Source organism: Leptodactylus fuscus, chromosome 5 (genome assembly GCF_031893055.1).
Source record: "Leptodactylus fuscus isolate aLepFus1 chromosome 5, aLepFus1.hap2, whole genome shotgun sequence".
In the NCBI taxonomy this organism is placed as follows: Eukaryota; Metazoa; Chordata; class Amphibia; order Anura; family Leptodactylidae; genus Leptodactylus; species Leptodactylus fuscus.
In genome coordinates, this window is record NC_134269.1 from 96,488,279 (window position 1) to 96,512,483 (window position 24,205).

At 41.9% G+C, this 24,205-nt stretch overlaps 1 protein-coding gene across 1 annotated transcript; it reads left to right on the plus strand.

Annotated features, from left to right (window-relative positions):
- The first annotated feature begins 383 nt into the window (after window positions 1–383).
- On the plus strand, window positions 384–23,550 carry LOC142203286 (17-beta-hydroxysteroid dehydrogenase type 3-like). Its single transcript, XM_075273870.1, has 11 exons — window positions 384–549; window positions 5,988–6,034; window positions 8,138–8,213; window positions 8,751–8,861; window positions 11,213–11,280; window positions 14,461–14,505; window positions 18,260–18,294; window positions 18,591–18,672; window positions 20,901–20,966; window positions 22,481–22,630; window positions 23,427–23,550. The coding sequence occupies exons 1-11, from the start codon at window positions 384–386 to the stop codon at window positions 23,538–23,540; spliced, it is 960 nt and encodes a 319-aa protein (XP_075129971.1). The 3' UTR covers window positions 23,541–23,550.
- Window positions 23,551–24,205: the final 655 nt, after the last annotated feature.

Sequence of the window (24,205 nt, forward strand, 5' to 3'; positions counted from 1 at the left end):
TCTGTTTACATTTGTGCAGCCATCATTCTGTATAAACAATTTTTATTCTTTCCCATTCTATGTGTTAGATATGGGGGAAGTGTCTTAGGAGAAAGATATTCAAAAATGTAAACAAGTCTTTTCCTTGCCACTTTCCTGACACCATATAATTACTACCAGTTCTGTTATTAGAGTAGAGCTGTCATTCCTATTAGTATGCCCTTATTCATATCACTGACTGCATGGTGAACTTTGTACATGGAAATGTGAGTTTCCTGTACATTGATGTGTGCATTGGCGTGTCTATCACATGAGAAATAAGGAGGCAGTGTTTGGCACAGTACAGAGAGGAGGTCCTTTCCCAGCACTTCCCAGCTTGTCTTAGCTCTGTATTCAGAGGCAGCATGGCAGAAGAAAATTGTCTGTATACAAAGGGTTTCACCCTGTTGGGGATACTGACAGCAGCTTATATAGTAATAAGACAGACATGGAGGGCAGTTCGCGGGCTAAGGACCCACGTGTTATCCCAGTGGTGGAGGACAGATCTCACAAAGTATGGACGGTGGGCAGGTAATGAGGACGTTCTTATATACAGGATACTACACAATGATACATTGTTTAGTGATTTGATGGTGATATGTGGTACACTTACTTTTTACTTGCAAGCTTTGTATGTAATTTTTCAGGGATGAATGCATCAAGTACTGTACATGGGAGAGATATTTTGTATGCCTTTCAGTGTGGGTGACAGCTACAATGTGTCATGTCAGGAGTCTTAATGTTACACAATGTACTGTATTATTAATATTTGTGTGATAACTTTATTATACCAAAAAATGTTTAGCCAACTAGGATATAGTTGGAGATTGACTACCATCAGACCATCATAAAGATGCAGTGACCTAGATGTGACATAAGAGTATATGAACCAGGCATCTATCTAGACAGAGAGTGTGAAGCACATATTCCACATATACAGCACCTGGTGTGTAGCAACTACAGAGAGAGCTTTAGCCAAAGAACAGCAAATGTATTTCTGGGGTTTTGTGGAAAGACTGTGTCCTAGTTGGTTTGAGTCTGCTGCCGCGTTTAAGGCCATGGCAAGTATAACCACATAACCCCACTCTATTCTTATAGTGCAAAATCCAAAATTCCTTTCAAGCCAATAATACTGTAGTACTGTATAGGTCCTTTCAATAGTAGCAGAAACATATCTTTGTGGCCACAAACCAAAGAAGTAATACATAGTGCAAGGGCTTTAGTGCTCACTCATCGCTGGATAAAGGGTTGGAGGAAAAAAAGAGGGATGGGACATCTTTCTCTTCAACGTTTGGGAGCTATTGGAGATTTTTTATTTGTGTTATGCTTTTACATGTGTATTTTATTTTAACTTGAAATGTACATATATATATATATATATATATATATATATACATATATATATATATATATATATATATATATATATATATATTCCTGGCGCCTTGTGTGGCTGCCTGCCTGTGTTACAGCTGCTACAAACTAAACTGATCTTTCTCTATCTCGTCCTTTTTCTTCACTTCTTTTCTATTACTATAAGGAACATTAGTATAAGAACTTACTGTGGGCTGGAATTTGATGCAGAAACACTTTTAAAGAAATCCTTTTTGAGCCTTTTGTCTGAGGTATGCCTCCACACATACAAGGAAGACTGGTCTACACTAAGGAGACACTATTACACCTTAGAAGCATGCTGCAGGACAAGCTACAGGGCAAGCATGCTCTCACCGTCCCCCACGAACTAATAAGAAAATGTAGAAAACGCGGAAAACTCTGAAATTAAAACTCTTCTCAAGGAAAAAAAGAGAATTTTTAGGTCTGGGGACAAAAATAGCCTGGGGGAGGTGCAGAAACAGCTAAGACAATTGATCAGAGAAGGGAAAGCCAACTACAGGCGGAAGATGGAACTACAGATGGGGGAGGGTAGAATCTCGGAGGTGTGGAACAGCCTTAAGGCAATATCAGGACACAACAAAAAAAAACAGGGCATCGAACAGTAGGGGACAGGAAGTGGCTTAACGAGCTTAATCTATACTTCAATAGATTCGACTCCAAGCCAATGCTCCCTCCACCAGCATGTCAGCCAACCCCCCTCTCCTCACACACCAAGACCCAACCCCTACCGACCGGTGGTAAACTGCAATATGACTATCTGACCCTGCAGGAGTCTCTAGTGTGTAAGGAAATGAAGAAGATTAAAGCATACAAAGCGGGAGGACCTGATGGTATAAGCGCAAGAGTTCTTAAAATGTGCAGTGACCAGCTAGGTGGAATTGTAGCTACTGACCTGTAGCACTGACATCCCACCTGATGAAGATTCTAGAGAGACTGGTCCTGACACACCTACGCCCCCTAGTGAGCTCCGCTCTGGACCCCCTCCAGTTTGCCTATCGGCCAGGCATTGGGGTGGATGACGCCATCATCCACCTTCTTCATAGAGCTCTCTCTCACCTAGAGAAACCCGGGAACACTGTGAGAATAATGTTCTTTGATTTCTCCAGTGCGTTCAACACCATTCAGCCAGGGCTACTGAGGGAGAAGCTGAACCTTGGTGGTGTGGACCACCACCTGTCCAACTGGATACTAGACTACCTGACAAACCGCCCTCAGTATGTGAGAGCCCAAGACGGTGTGTCTGACACTGTGATCTGTAGCACGGGGGCACCACAAGGTATAGTTCTTGCCCCATTTCTAATCACACTGTACACTGCTGACTTTAGGCACAACTCATCCAGCTGTTACTTACAGAAGTACTCCGATGACTATGCAATAGTAGGCCTTATCACTGATGGCGACGATAGGGAATACAGAGACTTAAACCGGGATTTTGTTGAATGGTGCCAGCAGAACCAGCTCAGGATTAACGCTGGGAAGACCAAGGAGATGGTGGTGGACTTTAGTAAATGGAGAGGTGCTCCGACCCCAGTGGAGATCCAAGGAACATGTATTGAGATAGTCAGGACCTATAAGTATCTATGCGTGATCCTCAACAATAAACTAGACTGGGCTGATCACCTGGAGGCGCTGCACAGAAAGGGCCACAGCAGACTCTACCTGCTCAGGAGGCTGAGGGCCTTCGGAGTCCAGGGGACACTTCTTAGGGCCTTTTTCAACTCTGTGGTTGCCTCAGCCATCTTTATCAACCAGGGACAGAAATAGACTTGACAGGCTGATCAGGAGGGCCAGCTCTGTCCTGGGGAGCCCCTTGGACCCAGTACAGGTGGTGGGTGACAGAAGGATACTGTCTGTGGTGACCTCCATGCAGGAGAACAAATCCCACCCCATGTATGGGACCCTGAAGGGACTTGGCAGCACTGTAAGTGACCGTCTGCTTCACCCCAAGTGTGAGAAGGAGCGCTATCGCAGGTCCTTCCTTCCAACCGCAATCAGGCTGTATAATCTACATCAGACCAAGCGAAGATCACTCCGCACAGAGAACTAATGATTATGACGATGACCATGAGGTCTTCCTCTTTCTCTTCCGTTTTTCCTTAGCTGCTATGGACTCCTAGTATATCTTCTCTTCTCAGCTTATGTGTGTCTACGTCTGTAATATATTACTGTGTATAATCCTGTACCTGTATTACTATGCTGCTGTAACATGCTGAAATTTCCCCAATGTGGGACTATTAAAGGATTATCTTATCTTATCATATATATATAGAGAGAGAGAGAGAGAGAGAGGCGTTATGTCGCCTGGCTGAGGAAAACAGGTGAGATATATACCTCGTCCGCAACTTTACCATATACCTTACCACTATATATATACTATACCACTATGGTAAAGTTGTAGACGGGGTGTATATCTCACCTGTTTTCCTCAGCCAGGCAGGATAACGGAAATCCAGAAGGATTCTGGACTGGAGGACAGGTTGGTATTGGGAGTCTTCTGGTCCACACCCAGTGGCGTAACTAACAGGGTAGAAGGGGTAGAGGCTGCCACAGGGCCCGGGACACTAGGGGCCCGGCGACAGCCGCTACCACTGCGTCCCCCCCCTCCCCCCCCCCCCCGTTACTGGCTGGAGTTACTCCAGCCAGTAAGGGGCCCTATTTACTTACCAATCCTGGCAGTGGCCAGGATTGGTAAGTGATGCCACGGGCCCCACAAACATCATTATTATACTTGGGGGGGTCTTTTCAGACCCTCGACTATAATGATCAGAGGTCCAGGAAAGGTAAGAGAACATTACAAACCATATTACTTACCTTTCCGCGCTCCGAGCAGGTTCGGGCCTACTTCTGGACGCTCCCTGACATCACCTGACCCGGCCATGTGACATCCTGGGTCATGTGATGTCCCGGACGTCATTGAAGAAGGCCAACACCACCGAGGACTGCAGCGGAGCCGTAGGTAAGTAACATTGTTTTTTTATGTTTGTATCCCCTCTCGGTCTCTGATTATTATATTCTAGGGTCTTAAAGGACCCAAGAGTATAATAATTGTTCATGGGTGTCCACAGTGGGGCATAATACTGTATGCAGGGGCCACTATGGGACATAATACTCTGTGCAGAGGTCACTATGGGGCATAATACTGTGTGCAGGGTCCACTATGGGGAATAATAGAGAGCACAGGAATGTGAGGGGGGGAACGGTCAGGGTCTTCGGCAGGCACCGGTCGGGGGGGGGGGGGGGGGTGTGTGTCCATGTCAAAAGTTTGCCACAGGGCCCTGCCGTTTCTAGTTAAGCCACTGTCCACACCCCTAGTCCACTATGGGGTTTTTTCCTAGTCCCAGGTGCTCCCGGGTGAGGCTTCCTGATGTTGGTAACTGGGGAAGGAAGTCTGGGATAAGGAGGGCTGGCAGCTTTTCAGCCTGTGTGTGATAGAGCACCCTTAGACTGAACATTTGCTTGTACGGTGATTTTCTGTGCATAAAGAGAAACCGAGCGGCACTGATTTAAATATATTTCGCCCCACAACTAGTGGCAGATTCAGCCCTCATTCTGACTCCCAATGTTTTAGATAGAAGTTAGAAATTGGAGCAAGACACTGAAAAATTAAGCGTCCTGCTCGATCTTGCCACAGATTCTGCAGCTGATTCAGCCATGGAGTCTGCAGCTCAAGACTCCCTGATGATTGGACCCAGGTCCTAATCAGCAGTGGAAATCTGGCTGGTAGGAAAGGAAAAGGAATCCCTTTTAATTTTACGATGTCTGAACGGGGCCTAACACTTATATACTTCTTCTGTATTACACATATGTGCAGTTCCATCTACTTCTCATCCTCTGTATTACAGTCCATTCTAGCAGGTCTGCTTCAGTAAAAAATACTCTGCAAATGCATGAATTACGCTACAAAGAGGACCACTGAGGCCTTCCAGCCCCATCTCTCCTGCCAGTATCTTGGAAGCAGGAAGGGGTGATGTAATGATGTCAAGGTGCCTGCTAAAGGAAACTGGTAAAGACATTGGGAGAGCAAGGCAAACTGAGAATCCCCTTTTTTCTTTTTGTGCATTTAAGGGTCCATTCACACGGAGGGAAATGGTGTTAGCAGAAAAAGGAACCCATTGAAGTCAAGGGGAGGCTTTTTTTCAGCGCTGAAATTCCACACCAAATTCCTCACCATTTTCCTCTGTGTGAATGGACCCTCAGGGTCCATTCACACTGAGTAAATGCGCACTCATTTTGGCAAAATACACGTGTAAAGAATACACGTGTAAAAATAAGACTCCCATTGACTTCAATGACATTTTACATGTGTATTTTCATGTATATTATGATGTGTTTTTTTACACGTGTAAAAAAATGTCATTGAAGTCAATGTGTGAGACCACAAGCAGAGGGCGTTATAGTGTGGGTGCACAATGAATGCGTATTATTTATACTGCAGAGGGCTGCAATAATGGGTATTATAGTGTGGGGACCAAAAGGGGATCATTCTAAAGTCTGTGGGCACCAGGGGTTACATTTGATCAGACTCTCTAAGGTTTCATTTAGTATCTAATTTTTGCCTTTTTTTTTCTTTACAGTTGTGACTGGTGCTACTGCTGGGATAGGAAAAGCGTATGCTCTGGAGGTCAGTGATTGCAGGTGTATAAATACATTTTATTTGCTAGTAATATTGGTTGTAGACATAGTAAAGTAACTGTACAAGACACAAAAGAAAATGATAATGACTGAGGCAAAAACCAGTTCCTTTTCCTGTTCTACACTGATTTCATACTAATCCTTGTAGTTTTGTGCTCGTTGCCCGTTTGGAAGTACTATCCCTCATTCCAATCAAAAAAAATGCGAGCAGGACTTTTTTCTCCATATTTTCCACACGGAAACCAGGCAGAAACCCTGCAGAACCCTTTATAGTCTATGGGATCCATGGGTTTCCATAGGTAACCGCTTTTTAAGCGTATTGGGTCTGGAAACCTGAACGCAGGTGTAAACCTAGAGAAACTACTTCAGGACATGGCGACTTTTTCTGTTATCTTTCATTGTCGCATTCTTCCAGTTCATGAGAGTGCTGTATTTATTGTTGGGAAGATCTCAATGGCACCCTTGAGTCATGATGAGCCCTTCTAAGAGTAGAGAAATAGTATCTATTTTTATTTGTGGTTTATTTCACAATACCTCACCATTAAGCCCCTTGCAGATTCCTGTGTGCTATCCAGGTTTTTCCTATATAGCACACTGACCCATTAATTTCTCTTACTTTTCCATGCACACCACCATGTAGTACACGGATCCACATGCAGTCTGACAGTCCAGCAAGCGAAACTCAGGACAGGTCCTATTCCTGTTCTGCGGCTGTACTTCTGCAGCTCCCACTTATTGAATGAATGGGGCCCAGGGGTAAACCTAGGGTTTCTGCCGCCTGAGGCAGATGTCAGAAAGCCGCCCCCCCCCCCCCCCGCCTCTCTGCCTGAGCGTGAGGGGCGGCCGCTGGAGCAGCGCTGTGTCCACAGGGCCGCCCCAATCCACCGCTCGGTGACGGTGACGCTAAGCTGTCCTGGACTGGCTTAGGTCAGCAAAAGTGCCGCCCTCCCCCGGGGCCCCAGCATAGCGCCGCCTGAAGCGGTCGATTCAGGTCGCCTCATGGGAGGTGTGGCGCTGATGGGGCCACAGAAGCCCAGCCAGCACACAGATGACATCCGCATGCTGCCTGTGCACTGGCCGTGATAATGTGCAAGGTGTGAGCAAGAAGCCTAAAGCATCATGACCATATGCAATTTGTGGTCTGCAAAATACGGCTCAGTGTTCAGTTTTAGCAGTCCATGTGTCTTCAACATCTATGCTGTATGTCTGCAAAAATGGTCAGCATTGCATCACAGATTCACCCATTTTTGCAGATTTGCAAAAACCTTTCTGTGAATAGCTAGGTAACTGTTCTAAAATACGGACACCACACAAATTACATCTGTGTTCCATAGGACTCGTGGCCTGCACATGAACCCATGGAAATAAGATAGTATGCATTAGCGCATTAATATAAATGGGTCAGTGTGGTATCCACTTAAAAACAAGATAACACGCTGAAATAACACACAGTTGTGTGCATGGGGCCTTAGTATGGTAAAATGAACTATTATGTGTTATGTATTTATATATAAATATTTACAAAAAAAATTTTATTTTTATAAAAATTCAGCACCATTAAGACTTTGTATGCTGAATAAAATATAACTTTTAATTCATTCATAAATGTCCATAAAAAAGATAGAAAAACACCAGATACAAGAAAAAATGTCACAAAAAACTTACAGATACATCAGTGTGGCAAATGCAATAATGTGATGCACCAGAGTTGAAATATTCAGCGCCATGAGTAAGAGGCGTACGCCTCGAAACACGTATGCTTATTTCAACTCTGGTGCATCACATTATTGCATTTGCCGCGCTGATGTCTCTGTAAGTTTTTTTGTGACATTTTTTCATATTCTTGTATCTGGTGGTTTTCTATCTACTTTTTTATGGACATTTACGAATGAATTAAAAGTTATATTTTATTCAGCATACAAAGTCTTCATGGTGCTGAATTTTTATTAAAAAAAACCCCTTTCTTTTTGTGGATTACTTACCTGGACCGGGAGGTTATTCAAGCACATGACGTCTAGCTGATTTGTTTAATATTGAGCTGTGGATGGTGTTTTTCTTGTTTATATAAATATTCGACTGACTTCATTTTCAGCTTGCAAAGCGTGGCCTGGACATTGTCCTGATAAGTAGAACCCTGGAGAAACTGAAAAGAGTGGCTGCTGAGATAGGTAAGTGTAGAGTATAACATGGAACAGTATAAGGCCGGGTTCACACAATGTATTTTGGCACTTAATGTGGTACGTATACACCGCGGGAGGTTTTGCGGGCCATATACGCTCCCATTGTTTTCAATGGGAGCCGGTACCGTATACGCGGCGCTATTTTGCAGCCGTGATTTTGCGGCGGCCGCAAAATAGCGCCACGTTTACGGTACTGGCTCCCATTGAAAACAATGGGAGCGTATACAGCCCACAAAACCTCCAGCGGCATCTACATGCCACATTACGTGCCGAAATACATCGTGTGAACCCGGCCTTATAGAGAACATGTCACCATGAAAATCCATGGGGTGGCCATATCAGTGATCGACAGCTAATATGTTGCTTCTGCTTCCTGAAATAGCATATTGTATATACTTGTAACTTTCTTCCTTCATTCTTGTTATGTATAGTGGCTCCCTCTATGCTTTGTCTGCTTCTCTCCTTTCAGTATGTATATGACATGAAGATACTATTTGTGTCTGATGTTGTACTATTCATCCACAGAAAAAGCATCAGGACGCAAGATTAAATATATACAGGCAGACTTTACAAACGGATCAAATATCTACCATACAATTCAAGAGGAACTTAAAGGCTTGGAAATTGGGGTTCTGGGTAATTCACATTTACTACTCTTTACAGCGATGATCCAGAAGACACCTTGACTGTAGACACCAGACTACTACATGTTAAAGGGTGACTGTTGCTGTCAGACGTCAATGGGCTGTGTAGAGACCAAATACTGCAACCCCTAGGTTAATGAACTGGTCATCTGAGTTCCCACTATCATATTAGATATGATTAGAGAAATAAATCATCATGTAACTCAGAATCAGTGAAAAATAAGAAGATCAAAGTATTTACAAAGTAAGGCTACATTCACACTGCTTTCTTCTGTCCATTGTTTTGACCTGTTATAGGATCAGAACAACAGACTGATAATGTAACAAAATGAAAGATAAACTCTAACAATGTAGTACAGACTCTAGTGATGTACAGTGAGTGATGCAGCCACTCTTCAGGCCCATCATTTACCTTATACAGCTTCTAAATTAGTCCCCGTTCAAGTCATGTCATTGACAGCCTGTCGGGCCAGTACACACACCAGATAGAAGTCCCTGGTTTGGAGTTGTTTGGCTCGGGAATTTGGTCAGGAAACTGACTCAAATTCCTCCTCCTAAAAACGCCTCCCCATAGGACTGTATGGTGAGGCGTTTTTAGGAAGAGGCATTTGAGTCAGTTTCCTGACCAAATTCCTGACCAAAAAACTCAGTGTAAACGCAGCCTAAGGGCCCCTTCACACGGAGTATACGCTGGCTGATTCGGAACGTGTAAACATTCAGAATCAGCAGCATTTAAAACAGATACCATTGCTTTCTATGGGAGCCTGCATACGTGCGCTCCCCATAGAACTTAATGGGCTGCTTTTTCCCATTCATTTCTATGGGGAGTGCACGTATGCCGGTTCCCATAGAAAGCAATGGTATCTGTTTTAAATGCTGCTGATTCTGAATGTTTACACGTTCCGAATCAGCCAGTGTATACTCTGTGTGAAGGGGCCCTAAGTGTGCTCTCTCTCACACAGGCTGCACAGCTGCCAGCCCTCCTTTTCCCAGGCTTCCTTCTTCAGTTATCAACATCAGGAAGCCTCACCTGGGACTAGGGAAAAACCCATAGTAGACTAGGGGCATAATCAGTGGCGTAACTAGGAATGGCAGGGCCCTGTGGTGAACTTTTGACATGGGGCCCTCCCCCGCCAACCGACGCCCACCGAAGACCCCAACCGACCCCATCCCACATTCCTGCACTTTCTATTATTACACCCATAGTGGCCCCTGCACACAGTATTATGCCCAATAGTGGCCCTTGCAAAAACAACTCCATGTGAACGCAGCTTAACATTCAGGCTGTCATAGACTAGCTTAACAAAAAGCTACTTGGGGCTGACGTGTGAATCGACAGGTTAGATCAAATGACAAGTTGGAGGATTTTTTCAGAAGCCGTATAAACATATGATGCACCTGGTGAGTGGTGTCAATGTTCACTTGGGTCCATTTTTTGTAACCTGTTAGCAGAATGGCATGCTTAAAGGGATTTTCTGGGCAAAAAAAATCTTTTTTTTTTTTTTTAATAAAAAAAAGTCTGTTAGTGCTATTAATTGGTTACAAGTGCACCCATATACTTTTAGCAGTGAATTCTAGGTACCTGTGGTATCTTCTGCATTTGTTTACAAGGTGTTAGCTATCTACTATGTACCTCCTTGTCACTGCTCCCCCCCCCTCCTCTCTCACTGTGTTACATTCCCCCCCTCCCTAGCTAAGCTATTCCACCCACTACTAGGCTCTGTCCTCCCTCCCTGTCTCCCTAGCTAAGTTATCCAGCCCACTGCTGTCCCTTCTCAAGTAACTAAGTTTCCACCTACATGCATCATACTTACCTAGCTTCCGATCTCTGAGATGGCTCCACCTTTCCTCTTCACTGTGCGTAAGCTGGAGACGTTGCGCACAGACCAAAAGTACCTGTGAGGCCTGTGCAGTAGAGATGGATTGCATTCTCTATTGCACATGTCTTGCAGTCACCTCCAGACTGCGTAGGCACTTCAAGAGAGTAGGAGAGGAGGAGCTATCCCAGACACAGGAAGACATGTAAGTATTGATGGGGTTGGGGGAGATGGGCGACGTTCCGTTTTGGAAGCAGCGAAACGGAATTTCACTGGATTATCAGAAAGGTGACTGCCCCAGGAATATAGGTAATTATACAATTTTTTTTAAAAAACAAGTAAATTAGAAATTAGGTGGGGGTTGGGTGGTTTAGTTTAGGGGAAGAATTTGAGTTTATCCCCGACAACCCCTTTAAGCTTTCTTGTTTTATGACTTTCTGTGTCAGTGCATAAAACTTATTAACCTATTATTAGTAAATTATTGTGCTAACCTTTTTTTTTTTTTTTTTTTTTTTTTACTTTCCAGTAAACAATGTAGGTATGCAAATAACTGAGGTGCCCTCTAAATTTCTGGATACACCAGATCTTAAAAAGGTATGCTTTGTCTATTAAAAAATATATATATTTCAAGTGCTTGTGATACTATAAGTCAAAGAGAACTGTGCTTAGGCCACATGCACTTGACCATGTGCACAGTCAGTGTGCTAACTGAATTTTTCACAGCTAGCACACTGACCCATTAGATTCTATGTGTATTTTCACAGTGTAAAAGAAAATATATATATCCTTGTACCGTGTTAGCCAGTGGATATGAAATGAAAGAAATTTTTTGAGAGAAGTCCTCAGTAGTTGATACCTTTTTTAATGGCTAACTCAAAAAGTTTTTTGATGACATATCAAGCTTTCGGGACTACTATAAAGGTCCCTTCATCAGGGTGGTATAACACAATGTCTGAATACCTTCAGACATTGTGTTATACCATCCTGATGAAGGGACCTTTATAGTAGTCCCGAAAGCTTGATATGTCATCAAAAAAATTTTTGAGTTAGCCATTAAAAAAGGTATCAACTACTGAGGACTTCTCTCAAAAAATTATTTTACAGTGTCAGGTATGGGGCAGTGAGACGGGAGAAAAACTCAGGACTCATTGAATGGGTCTTGAGTGGCAGACGGAAGTTCGTGTGCCATTCAATTATGGTGAGGCGACATGCACGGGGTGTATGTCACCTAAATGTAAGTCTACCAGTTCCAAAATCATTACCCATTACAGTGCTGTGTAGGGCATTGTACAAGTACTGCAAACATAACTTTTCTGAGTGTTAATTATTTTTTATTTAACAGTAGAACCACTTTCAATATAAATGCAATTGAGGTTCTTGAGGTTCACCACATGCCTACTGGTGAACCAATTTTCTTTACCCCATGTTACCCATCACCATCCAGAAGCACGCAATTCAAGCAAAACTGACATCTCCTTGGAGCCAGTGTGATAAGATAAGATAATTCTTTTAATAGTCCCACCATGGGGAAATTCAGTGTGTTACTGCAGCGTGGATAGTACAGTAATACATTCAAGAAAGAACATATACAAGTTTATAGCAGATAGAAAAAATATTAGTAGTCATAGCAACTAAGAAGGAAAAAAAGACTCAGGATCATTTAGTTCTCTGTGCAGATTGATCTCCGCTTAGCCTGATGTTGATTATACAGCCTGACTGCAGTTGAGAGGAAGGAACTCTGATAGCGCTGCTTCTCACACTTGGGTTGAAGCAGTTAGTCACTGACAGTACTGCCCATTGCTGTCACGGTCTTATACATGGGATGGGAGTTGTTCTCCAGCATGGAGCTCACCACTCACTATGGACAGTATCATTCTGTCACCCAACACCTTTACTGGGTCCAGAGGGCTTCCCAGGACAGAGCTGGCCATTCTAAACAGCCTGTCAAGTCTATTCCTGTCCCTGTCTGGTATGCTACTCCCCCAGCAGGCCACTCCGAAGAATATGGCTGATGCTACCACAAAGCTGGAAAAGGCCCTAAGAAGTGTCCCTTGGAATCCAAAGGCCCTCAGCCTCCTGAGCAGGTAGTGCCTGCTGTGACCCTTCTGTGCAGCGCATCCTGGTGATCAGCCCAGTTCAGCTTATTATTGAGGAGCACCGCCAGGTACTTATAGGTCTTGACTAGCTCAATGCCACTGGTTTTGTCCCCCCTTTTCAATATCAGTGTTACTGAGGATCAAGTTTGTTGAAGGAGTAAAAGATAAATAAAACTATGTAACGCTAGGTTCACACTAGAGATGAGCGAGTACTATTTGGAACGGTAGTTTTGAATAGCACGCTCCCATAGGAATGAATGGACGCAGTCGGCATGCAGCCAGAGCCGGCGTCCTGCCGCTTAACCCCCTGCGCGCCGGCCACTCCCATTCATTCCTATGGGAGCGTGCTATTCGAAACTACCGTTCCAAATAGTACTCGCTCATCTCTAGTTCACACTAGTGTTTGGGTCTCCATCCTTCTGGGCTGCTTAGAAACTTTAAAGACGGAAACTCTATCAGCTTAAAAACTAGTTACACCCGGAAATCCAGGGACCCCATAGACTAAAATAAGGTCCCCCGCTTTCTGTCAAAAACAGCTGATTTTAAGCACGGGGTGTTTCACACACAGACCCAAAGACTAATGTGAACCTAGCGCTAATTGGGTATAAATGGAATTGTACTGACCTGCTGAATAAAGTTAACATGTCAATAACACCACATGGGCAATGGTCTAAAAATTAAACCAAAACAATGCTGATATTGCTGTGTTTTGGTTATCTCACCTCCTATAAAAACACATAAAAAGTGATCAAAAAGTTGTATGTACCTCACAATGGTACCAATGAAATGTTAAACTCATCATATTCACACAGCTATGATCCTCAAAAAATGGTGGCTCTCTATCTTTTTTCTTAATCGTGATTTCATTGTGTAAAACATAATTAAAGCTATATAAATTAGGTAGTGATGTAATCATACTGACCTTCAGAATAGAAACATGTTGTTAATACCACACAGTGAATGACATAAAAAAGAAATAAATTCTAGGGCTGTTAGCCTTTGATGTGTCGGCATAGTGGAATTCCGACATGCGAAGGTGGAGGAGATAGGGAAACAGATAACAGAAGTCTATGGAGAGAGAGATCATTGTATCAAAGAGATATATATCAAAGAGATATATGTGTAGATAGATAGATAGATAGATAGATAGATAGATAGATAGATAGATAGATAGATGTATAGAACAGATTCTCCTCTATTCACTGTGTGCTGTGTGTGGCAGCTAGTCTCAATCCACCAGTTAAGAGAGGATTGCAAATTCCAGATGTAATATGTAGTGGCGGAAACTGCTAAAAACTATAGATTATAAGCCATATAATGACCAGATATAGTGTTACTTCTTATGTGCACACACAGCAGCATATCCTGTAAAATCACCTAAGTATTCAAACACTGTACTAAAAAAATATGTTGGACCATTTTTTTTCCTCAAAATTATGGTAAAGTAATAAATTCAATTGATACAATACTGCGCTGCAAAATGTAGTCATCAACTGAAACAAGACAATTTGAGTGTCAAAAATATTATGAAACTAAAAACAAAACTTGTTTTTCGTATGTCCTAGTACAATCTATCATGTGTATAGTTGAATGTATACATTTTTGAACATCATGTTTTTTGGCCTGAAAATATCTTATAATTTATTTGACTTCTGACATTCATTTGTGTCTTTATCAGATGGTGGAAAGTATAATAAACTGCAACATAATGTCAGCTGTCCAGGTAAATATCAGTACTGTATTAAGTACATCAGATTGTAAGCCTTGTAGGGATCAGCTCACATGGCGGGGGTCGACAATGACAGAGTTCACACTGTTAGCGGGTTTCAAACTCCAACGGTGCTTTTATTCAGAAGTTTCAGCACAAACAGTATGCAATTTGTTTCCTGTTGCTGAATATTGGTCTGCTGCTGTGCTTGTAAAGCCTCTTCATGAAACTTTTGTTGCTGTTCCATGGTCTGCTCATGTCTCAGATTAGCCTGTATCATCTACTTTATTACCTCCTCTATTGTGCTGGATGGACCTTGCATGCCTATAACTGTTATCAGCCAGGACATATGATTCTGGCCTTTTTAATGGCCACAATATTCAGTTTCACCATTTTGCCATGCTGTTGCCCCAGCAACAGTTGCCTGCATCCTCCACCAATTATAGGGATCAGCTCACACAGTGGGGTCGGAAATGACAGAGTTCACACTGTTAGCAGGTTTCTAACACCAACAGTGTTTTTATTCTGAAGTTTCAGCGCAAACAAAAAGGAACACTGTGCAAACAAAATAAAACCTAAGCCTGTCACGCTGTAGCTATACAGCAGCACACCTCACTAATCTCGTGTAGGTCAAGTATGTATCATCAAATACAGCAGCAAATCGTCTATAACACCCACTTCACGGGTTCCCTCGCTCAGGCTGTAAACCTGTCAGCCCTCCTTTGCCAGGCTTCCTTCCTTAGCAATGACTATCAAGAAGCCTCACCTGAGAACACCTGGGACTCGGAAAAACCCCATAGTGGCCTAGAGGTGTGGACTGGAAGACTCCCACTACCAACCTGTCCTCCAGTCCAGAAAATCCAGCCCATGTCACTTAAATAAAGAGCCCTAGCAGACTGCGGCATTTATCTTCTGGATTTCCGCAATCCTGCCTGGCTGAGGAAACCAGGTGAGATATACACCCCGTCCATAATTTTACCATATACTTTACCATAGGCTACATTATTCTATATTTTGTACATATATTGTTGAGGTAGTGACCTCCGCCAGAATACGGGTCAATATTAAGGCGCATTTATTATTTTTTGACACTTTTTATGGGTAAGGAAGCACTGACCTACCTTAACCCTTTTGCTGCCAAGGGTCTCTGGAAATTTTGCACTTCCAGTAGCCAGAGCAATTTTCACAGTTTTGAAATGGACAAATCAAACCTAAATTGCAACATTAAAAAAGCATCCAACCCCCCCATACCTATATATTTTCTTAAAGTAGACACCTGCCGCATTGTCTCGATGCCAGTTGGTACTGTATACGAACAGGAACCTTAATGCAATTTTGATTTAAAGTGAATGTTTTATGAAAAAATGCAAATAAATGTATATTAGTTGCTAAAAGCGGAAACCAAACAAAAAATTAAATGCACCAAACCTCCTAAAAATAAGTTCAACATGTGCAGAGTTCATACATATTACTATGGCCTACACCCACATGCACATGTCTTCAGAAAATCACCAGAACTGGAAGGAACAAAAATCTGCTTTGAAGCTGGAAATGTTAAAAAAGTATCAAATGTAGTGATTACACACCAAGAAAAGTAAGTGAACCCCTAAACCCTATATATTTTTTGAAAGTAGACAATCTGAACATTACAAATGTCTTAATGGGTCATCGATAGCCACATACACCTTCATGCAACTTTGTGACAAACACAAATAATTTTTTGAAGAAATGCGCCAAAACACATATTTGCACCTAAAACTCATGTTCAATCTCAGATTCATAAACAAAATACATTTAAAATAATAACTTAAGGTGTAGACAATGTGTGTGTATATATATATATATATATATATATATATATATATATATATATATATATGTACCGCAAACATCAACTACAACAAGAGCTCAGACTCCCAAAAACACTAATACAGAAGACAAGCAGGATTTTGCTGTTATTCACTAATATGTTAAAAAGCTATACTGCACCTTCCAAACTGTGACTGTGATACCTAAATCTAACCTTTATCAGATTACACAGCAAACCGTATAGAAAAACACAATTTAATGTTTCATATATACAACCACCTTCAAATTTGCCACTTAAGTGCGGCTCAAGCAATCCCTTACTGCAAACATAATGTACTTTCCAAAAACTGTAAGATATGAGAAGTTCATACATACCGCACATGTATATATTTACAGGGGTGGGTGTTAAAGAAACGCCAAAATCGCAGAAATGCACCATCCCATTTTGTGCAGGCAAATTAAATAGGACTTTACATAAAAATGTTATTTTCCATTCCCCTATAAAAATTTTAGCAATCTATATGTTCATCTCTAGTGATAATAGTTATTACTATTATTTTAGCATGTAACAGACATCACTAGAGACGTATTTTACTGTAGAAAGCTCAGGTATGGACAGGACAGGGATTGGGTGAAATGTAAACTTTATTCATGACTTTGTGTATATGTTGTGTAAGTTTTTACGACTTTATTTTGGCGCTGCGACCTGGACAATGGTAAATGTCTGGGTGACAGCGCCAATAAACTTCCTGGTTATGTTCAGGGGGTATAACATAAGAATACCCCACTAGTAAAGCTCAGGGGGGAATTAAATTATACCTGTATGTGACAATCAGTTGCAAAAGTATAGTATGCTCTCTGATTGGCAGGAGAAGGGTTAATAGGGACAGAAGAGTCCCTGCCACCCCCCTCCTGGTGCCACATACAAGTTATGCACAGAGTCAGATTGTTTCTCTGTCTCTGTGCAGCTGCTGGGCTGCTTGTGCCCCCCTCCCTTTGCTGTTACAGTTCGCAAATTGCTTGCTTAGACATGAGGGGGGGACGGGACACTTTAGAGCCCTATATCTTTGGACTGCATCAACATATCTTGAGAATCTCATCTTTAAAATGATACCACCAAGAACTTGATGTTACAACTTATAGTTTAGAAGAAATTTACTGTTGACATGCTGTCGGGAATTGAGATCTGCAGTTGGATCTCAATGCCAAATAGCTTTTCAACAGTGAATCGCTCCAAAACTGTAAGTTGTATTATCAAGTTCTTGGTATCATTTTAAAGATGTGATTCTCCTCTTTAAAATGCATTTTAAAGAATAAAGATATATTCATGCAGTCCAGAGATATCGGCATTAGTAGGGAGGACGTAGTAGCTACGTCTTCCGCTACTGATGTGCAACCTTGGGAGGACGTAGAGCTATGTGCTTGGCAGTGAAAGGGTTAAATGGGCTCTATCACTAGATTTACGTGTTATGAGCTAAAGATATGACTGAATAGCCTTTAAAAAGGCTATTCAGGTGCTGCTATTAGTTTGTAAAAAGACCCCCCGTTTTTGTCAATTACTGTGGAAATTGATATGCAAATGAGCTTGATCATGCACAGTGGGTGTTCTGTGCACCCCTTAGCGTCATAGCTTCTGGATGCCCACCGCTCTCCTTGTGCCTCCAAGCCCCCCCCTCCTCCTCCTGCTTATTCACTGCCTCCATCGTCGGGGGTTTCTATTGAAATCCCTCCGGCACGCTACTGCGCACACTCCAGCGCCATTTTCCCATACAGAACATTGCGAGCTGGCGTTGAAGCATGCGCAGTAGTGCGCCAGAGGGAGCACTACTGCGCACGCACATGATTTCAATGTGAATGTAGCTTCAATTTAAATGTAGCCTCAAGAACATGGTTTCAGACTGGTACATGTCTCCACAATGACAAAACAGTTTATAAAAGAAATGATCTTGTTTTGTTTCAGATGACCCGGATTGTTCTCTCTCAAATGGTACAAAGGTAATTTTAATATGAAGTGTTTTTGAGAAAACTTTAAGGTGTTGTCTGTCAATTTACACAAAGAAAAAACCTCTCCGAATTTCTTAAAATATTATAAGAAATAATGCCTTAATAATCATGTCAGTAATACTGACACAATCACTCTTGTTCTGAGACTTCCTGGTAAAGGTCGATGTAAATATATAATCATTTTAAAAAAATTTAAGTGGCTAAACGTCTTCAAAGATATTGAGAATAAAAAAGAAATATTAACACAACATGCAACATTTAATCTAGTTTTTACTACTATTACTTAGGAAGAAGGGACTGATTATTAATATATCCTCAGTAGCTGGACAACGTATCATGCCACTGGGACTGATGTACAGTGCTTCCAAGGTATGGATGAAGCCTCATGAAGGACTAATGTACAGAAATCAGGTTTTTTTAATTTTAGGGTAATGAAACTGCCAGGCTGATATGTCACATCAGGAACAAGGTCAATATTAGATGTCTTCTTGCCGTTCGGTAGAAATGCCGTTTTTTTCTCGGTATGCAAATGAGTACGCTCAAACAGCACTGGGGGCATTCCCAATGCTGCGAGAGAAATCTCCAGCGCCGCCTCCATCTTCTTCAGGAATGGCCTTTCTGCGCGTCTTCTTCCAGAGCTGGGTTCAATCTTCTAGGCCTTGGGCAGAGCCAACTGCGCATGCCTACAGGCCACAAGAAAATGGCCGCTTACACAGCTTGTGTAAGTGGTCAGTTTTCTTGTGGCCGCAGGTATGCGCAGATGGACAGGTTAGGACAACTTGAATCAAACAGTGTTTTCCCCTTGTTAAATGAAGGCTCTGTTGACAAAATATAACTATTTTTTTCGATATGCAAATGAGATCTTAGAACCAACAAAAGCATTGTCACTTACCTCTTTGGTGTCACAGCAATGCCCTTGTTGTTCCAAATAGCTCATTTGTGTATTGACAAAAATTGCAATATTTCAGCAACAATTCACAGAGATCCTCACCTATCTATCTGTGGGGCTCAGTTTATATGCTGGGTTTTGGAAACAAACTCCCTTGAATAAACATATCACTAGGACAGGATTTGTAGCTGTATTATGGCCATGCAAATTCATCCTAATCCTGCTAATTTACTCTTCTCCTGAATTAAGAAAACTACCCCAGATATCCTTGTATAAAGTATTACAGAAAAGACAAAAATGTGTCAAAGAGGATATCTATAAATGCTAAAACTTCACTTTTATTTCATTAATTAAAATGTCTACTAAACACAAAAAAATAGGTGACACGCTGTCAGAGCCTGCTGCTGTTGTTTGGTCATCAAAATTGAGAGCAATCCAGAAGCTATATAACTTCAAGTGGCTGTATCCCCCAGGTCCTCAGAGGTTACTGGCCTACCGCCACGCCAACAGAGCAGTACTGGGTTAACATGCCACCAATAAAGCACTGGTGATAACACTTTAAAACAACTGCACCAACACCATTAACTAGAAACATTCCTACACGTTTCCTCTATAGCAGATTCATCAGGGGCTAGATTTTATGACATAGCAGCAAACACTGCCTTTAGATAACAGGGAGACGGTGATAAGGACTGACCGCAGGCAGGTCCGCTTTGACGATTTTTGCAATGTATTGCATTATTGATCAGACCCCCTGGGGTTCAAGATCCCTAGGGGGTCTAATAAATGTAAGAAAAAAAAAAGTAAAGAAAAAAAAAAAGTATTGAAAATTCAAATCCCCCCCCCCCCTTTCCCTAGAACACATATAGAACTAATACTGTGAAACACATACACGTTTTAGGTATCCCTGTGTCTGAAAACGCCTGCTCTACAAATCTATAAAAATATTTTTTCTGTACGGTAAACACCGTAGCTGGAAAAAAAAAGTTGTCTAACTGCCCCTTCCTTGAGACTGGGTTCCCCACCCCCACTTGGAATTCAGTCTGACTATAGCCAGGCTGAATATAGGGTATCTGCAGTGCTCCTATTCCGTCAGGAAGGGGTTAATCGGAGCACAGCAGATACCCTATATTCAGCCAGGCTGAATTCCAAATGGGGAGAAAAAACCCAGTCCTCAAGCTCAGGGAAGGGGCAGACAGACAACCAAAACACCCCCTCCCCTTCCCCATCACCCAGCAACTACTGCACCCAAAAACTGCGGCCATTTTAATACTGCATTTCCCCCCCCCCCCAGCTTATACGCGAGTCAACAAGTTTTCCCAGTTTTTTTGTGGTAAAATTAGGGGCCTTGGCTTATATTCGGGTCGGCTTATACTCGAGTATATACGGTAAGTCTTCTCAGCAAGGTCACGGCCGGGTAAGTAAAAGGGCACAGGGGCCAGGGAGGATCATTTTACTGATAGATGGGACCCACATCTGTCAGATATTTATAATACATCCTGTCGGTCATAGGAAAACCTCTTTAATCCTAAAAATACTGTGTGCTCTATGAACTAACATCCTATTGCTCTGTGTGAATCTAAATCTACAGTTATTGTTATAACCATTTTTAGTTGTTCCCTTATCTCTTACTACAAAAAAAATCTATAAATTGTAAGGCATGTCAGAGAGTTATATAACCATGTGATTTTTATCTATTCTTTGTCAGGTTTTTGTGGATTATTTTTCTCGTGGTCTGGACTTGGAATACAGATCTAAAGGAATAACCGTGCAGGTTAGAATCCCAACTCTATAAGATAACTAACACAGTATAATATAGTCTTCTAGACAACTACTATGTCATTTCAAAATGTGAAATGACATTCACTCACCTTTATATCAGTATTTTTTCCAAGGTTCAATCTCTTTTACGGTCATGTTCTCATTAGGACTGTGCAAAGAATCAAATAAATTTGATTAATTTGCCATTTCAAAGAGTCATGACTTTAGTTTTCATCAGAATCCTGAGAACACTGTAAGGCCTGCCCCAGAGTCTGATATAGTCCCGATCTTCTCCTGCTGCAAACAGTTATCAGAAATTTCTTCACTATAGTCAACAGATGTGTGGTAGGACAAGGACGCCCCTATCAGATACGCCAAACTTGTTCCTGTCATACCACTTCACTGAACATTGTAGTCTCTTCAAACAAAAACATGAGAATAAAGAATCACCCAGAAATTTGAATAAAAATAGGTATTTTAGTTTTTGGCAATAATTATCCCGCACTAGTTCACACTATTTCATTAACTGATCCTGTGTATGGGACTAGTTAGCAGTATCTTTGAAAATATAGCCACTAGGGGCAAACCACTGATCGACCCCCAGTCCTGCTCCACATAACAGGGAAAACCCATAGCATGTTGTGCAAGATGATGCCCTTTTCATGATGACCACTGTTCTGCTTCTAAATATTTCAGTCTATGAATAAAGACCTCTTTTAAAAAACAAAACAAGAAACATTTATGTATAATACTCCAGATAGGCTGCACTTTGTGTTGCATTCCTATTTGTCATTGAAGAATAAAAGCGAGAAAATTAAGAAAAAAGTTCAGGGAAAATCATCAGGAGCGATCACCTTCTTGGAAGAACCTTTAAAGTTACTGACTGAATAAAAACTGGGAAGAATATGCAAATCTGTCTTCCATGATGTAAATAGGAAGACAGTGCCTCAGTCATGCAGACCACTAGGGGACGCTCCCTAAGGAGTGACGATATCCCCTTAACCCTGTCTAGAAGCCTCTCACCTCTGCCAAATAAGTCTTCTCTACATCGGGCTGAAGAGATCCAAATAGATCGAAACAGATGTCCTCGGCTGAGAGACTGTACTTGGTAAAATCCCACATCATTGCAGCAAAGGCCTCTGGGAAGGTTGGGCATGATGTTAAATGGAGCACCCCCTAGTGGGCTGCATGACTGAGGCACAGTCTTCCTATTTACATCATGGAAGACAGATTTGCATATTTTTCCCATGATCCCTCACAGTGGAGCGTCTATGGCTTAATAAGACTCCACACACCTACATGGTGGTCTCTCCCTAAAGAATGTCGATATCCCCTTAACCCTGAATAAAAACTGAAATTTTCAGAAAATCTAGCTCCATTCTTGCTTTTCCATATTAATGAAAGTCTCCTCAATAATAGCAAGTGTGATTTCATTAATAGGGCAGGCACATGTAATAGACAAGATAGTTGGCCTGCTTTTTCCTAAACCTCAGAAAGAAACGGGAAATACTTCTTTTCCATCCACAGTGCGTGATGCCATTGCTCGTCTCAACAGACATGACATATAATATGAATACAAACATTTTGGTGAAATCTGCTGATGCATTTGCCTGTGAAGCTTTGAACACTGTTGAATACACTGAAAGAACCAATGGATGCCTGTCACACACTATACAGGTAAAACCATCATTCTTCTTGGCCATGTAGACGTGTCCTTCCTTACCTTTTTTGGATCAACATATTTTATAATGTGTAGATCAAGATGGCCAGTTTAAAAACAAAAACAACAAAACATACAATACTCATATAAGATGTCTAAGCTATATATGTCTGTGCGCAGTGGTGCTCTTGTGACTTGTACTTCTGATCCAACAAAGGTTTTGTTAGCATGTCTCAATACTGTATTAAATGTATTTCATAAAAAGTTGGGCGCTTTAAATTAACTGTAGATTCCTATACGCATAGGGGCTGGCACTGCCATTCTGCTGGTTGACTGGGTTGTGTGGATAATGCTCCCATCCATAACATCAGCATGTGACCATATATACACTACTCAGAGAGTTCAAGAGTGCACATAAGACGTGACAGCTCCTATTCCTATACACACACCAATCTAAAGTTAATTCGAAGTGGCCCATCCTTTTAACCAAATTCAAGCTAGGTTAAGAATAAACATATATGTATACTTTAACATTTCAGTATTTTGAGCATGCCCACTATGTTTTTTTTTTTCTGTTGTCTAACTACCTACACTAATATAAGGGAAAGACATAAAAAGAAATTCCAATATATCTTATACTAATAATTGCACCCTTTACATAGTAAAATTCCTATAATAATAGTAATACATACAAGGGGAGTTCAATGTATTCTTTACACAGCAACATTCCTAAAATAGTGATACATAGGTGCAGCTGGAGTACAAATTTCCCTACCTTTTAACATTTATCATATATACATATTTTCTTTACAGAATTATGTTTGGAGCCTTATGCCAGACTTTCTTTTCTACTTTATCCTGGATTCAAAGTCATTGAAGAAGCATTTTGAAGATTTGAACAGCAGCTACAAAAATAAACAGAACTGAGTTATTTCTCCTGTAATAGAAATGCTGAACTATCCCATAAATGTTTAAAGGGATTCTACCATTAAAATAAAAAATTTTCTCGTTGACACGTAGGAATAGCCTTAAGAAAGGCTATTTTTCTCCTACCTTTAGATGTCTTCTCCGCGCCGCCGTTCGGTATAAATCCCGGTTTTTGTCGGTATGCAAATTAGTTCTCTCGCAGCACAGGGGGCGGTCCCCAGCGTTCAAACAGCACTGGGGGTGTCCCCAATGCTGCGAGAGAACTCTCCAGCGCCACCTCTATCTGCTTCAGAAACTGCCTCTTCACAAGTCTTCTTCCGGCGCTGGTGGTCATACTTGTAGGCCTCGGGCAGAGCCGACTGCGCATGCCCGCGGCCACAAGAAAAATGGCCGCTTAAACAGTAAATGGCCATTTGCAGTCGGCTCTGCCCGAGGCCTAGAAGTCTGACCACTAGCGCCGGACGAAGAAGCGTGAAGAGGCCGTTCCTGAAGAAGATGGAGGCGGCGCTGGAGAGTTCTCTCGTAGCATTGGGGACGACCTCAGTCCTGTTTGAGTGCTGCGGCCCGCCCCCAGTGCTGCGAGAGAACTAATTTGCATACTGATGAAAACTGGGATTTATACCGAACGGCGGCGCAGAGTAGACATCTAAAGGTAGGAGAAGAAT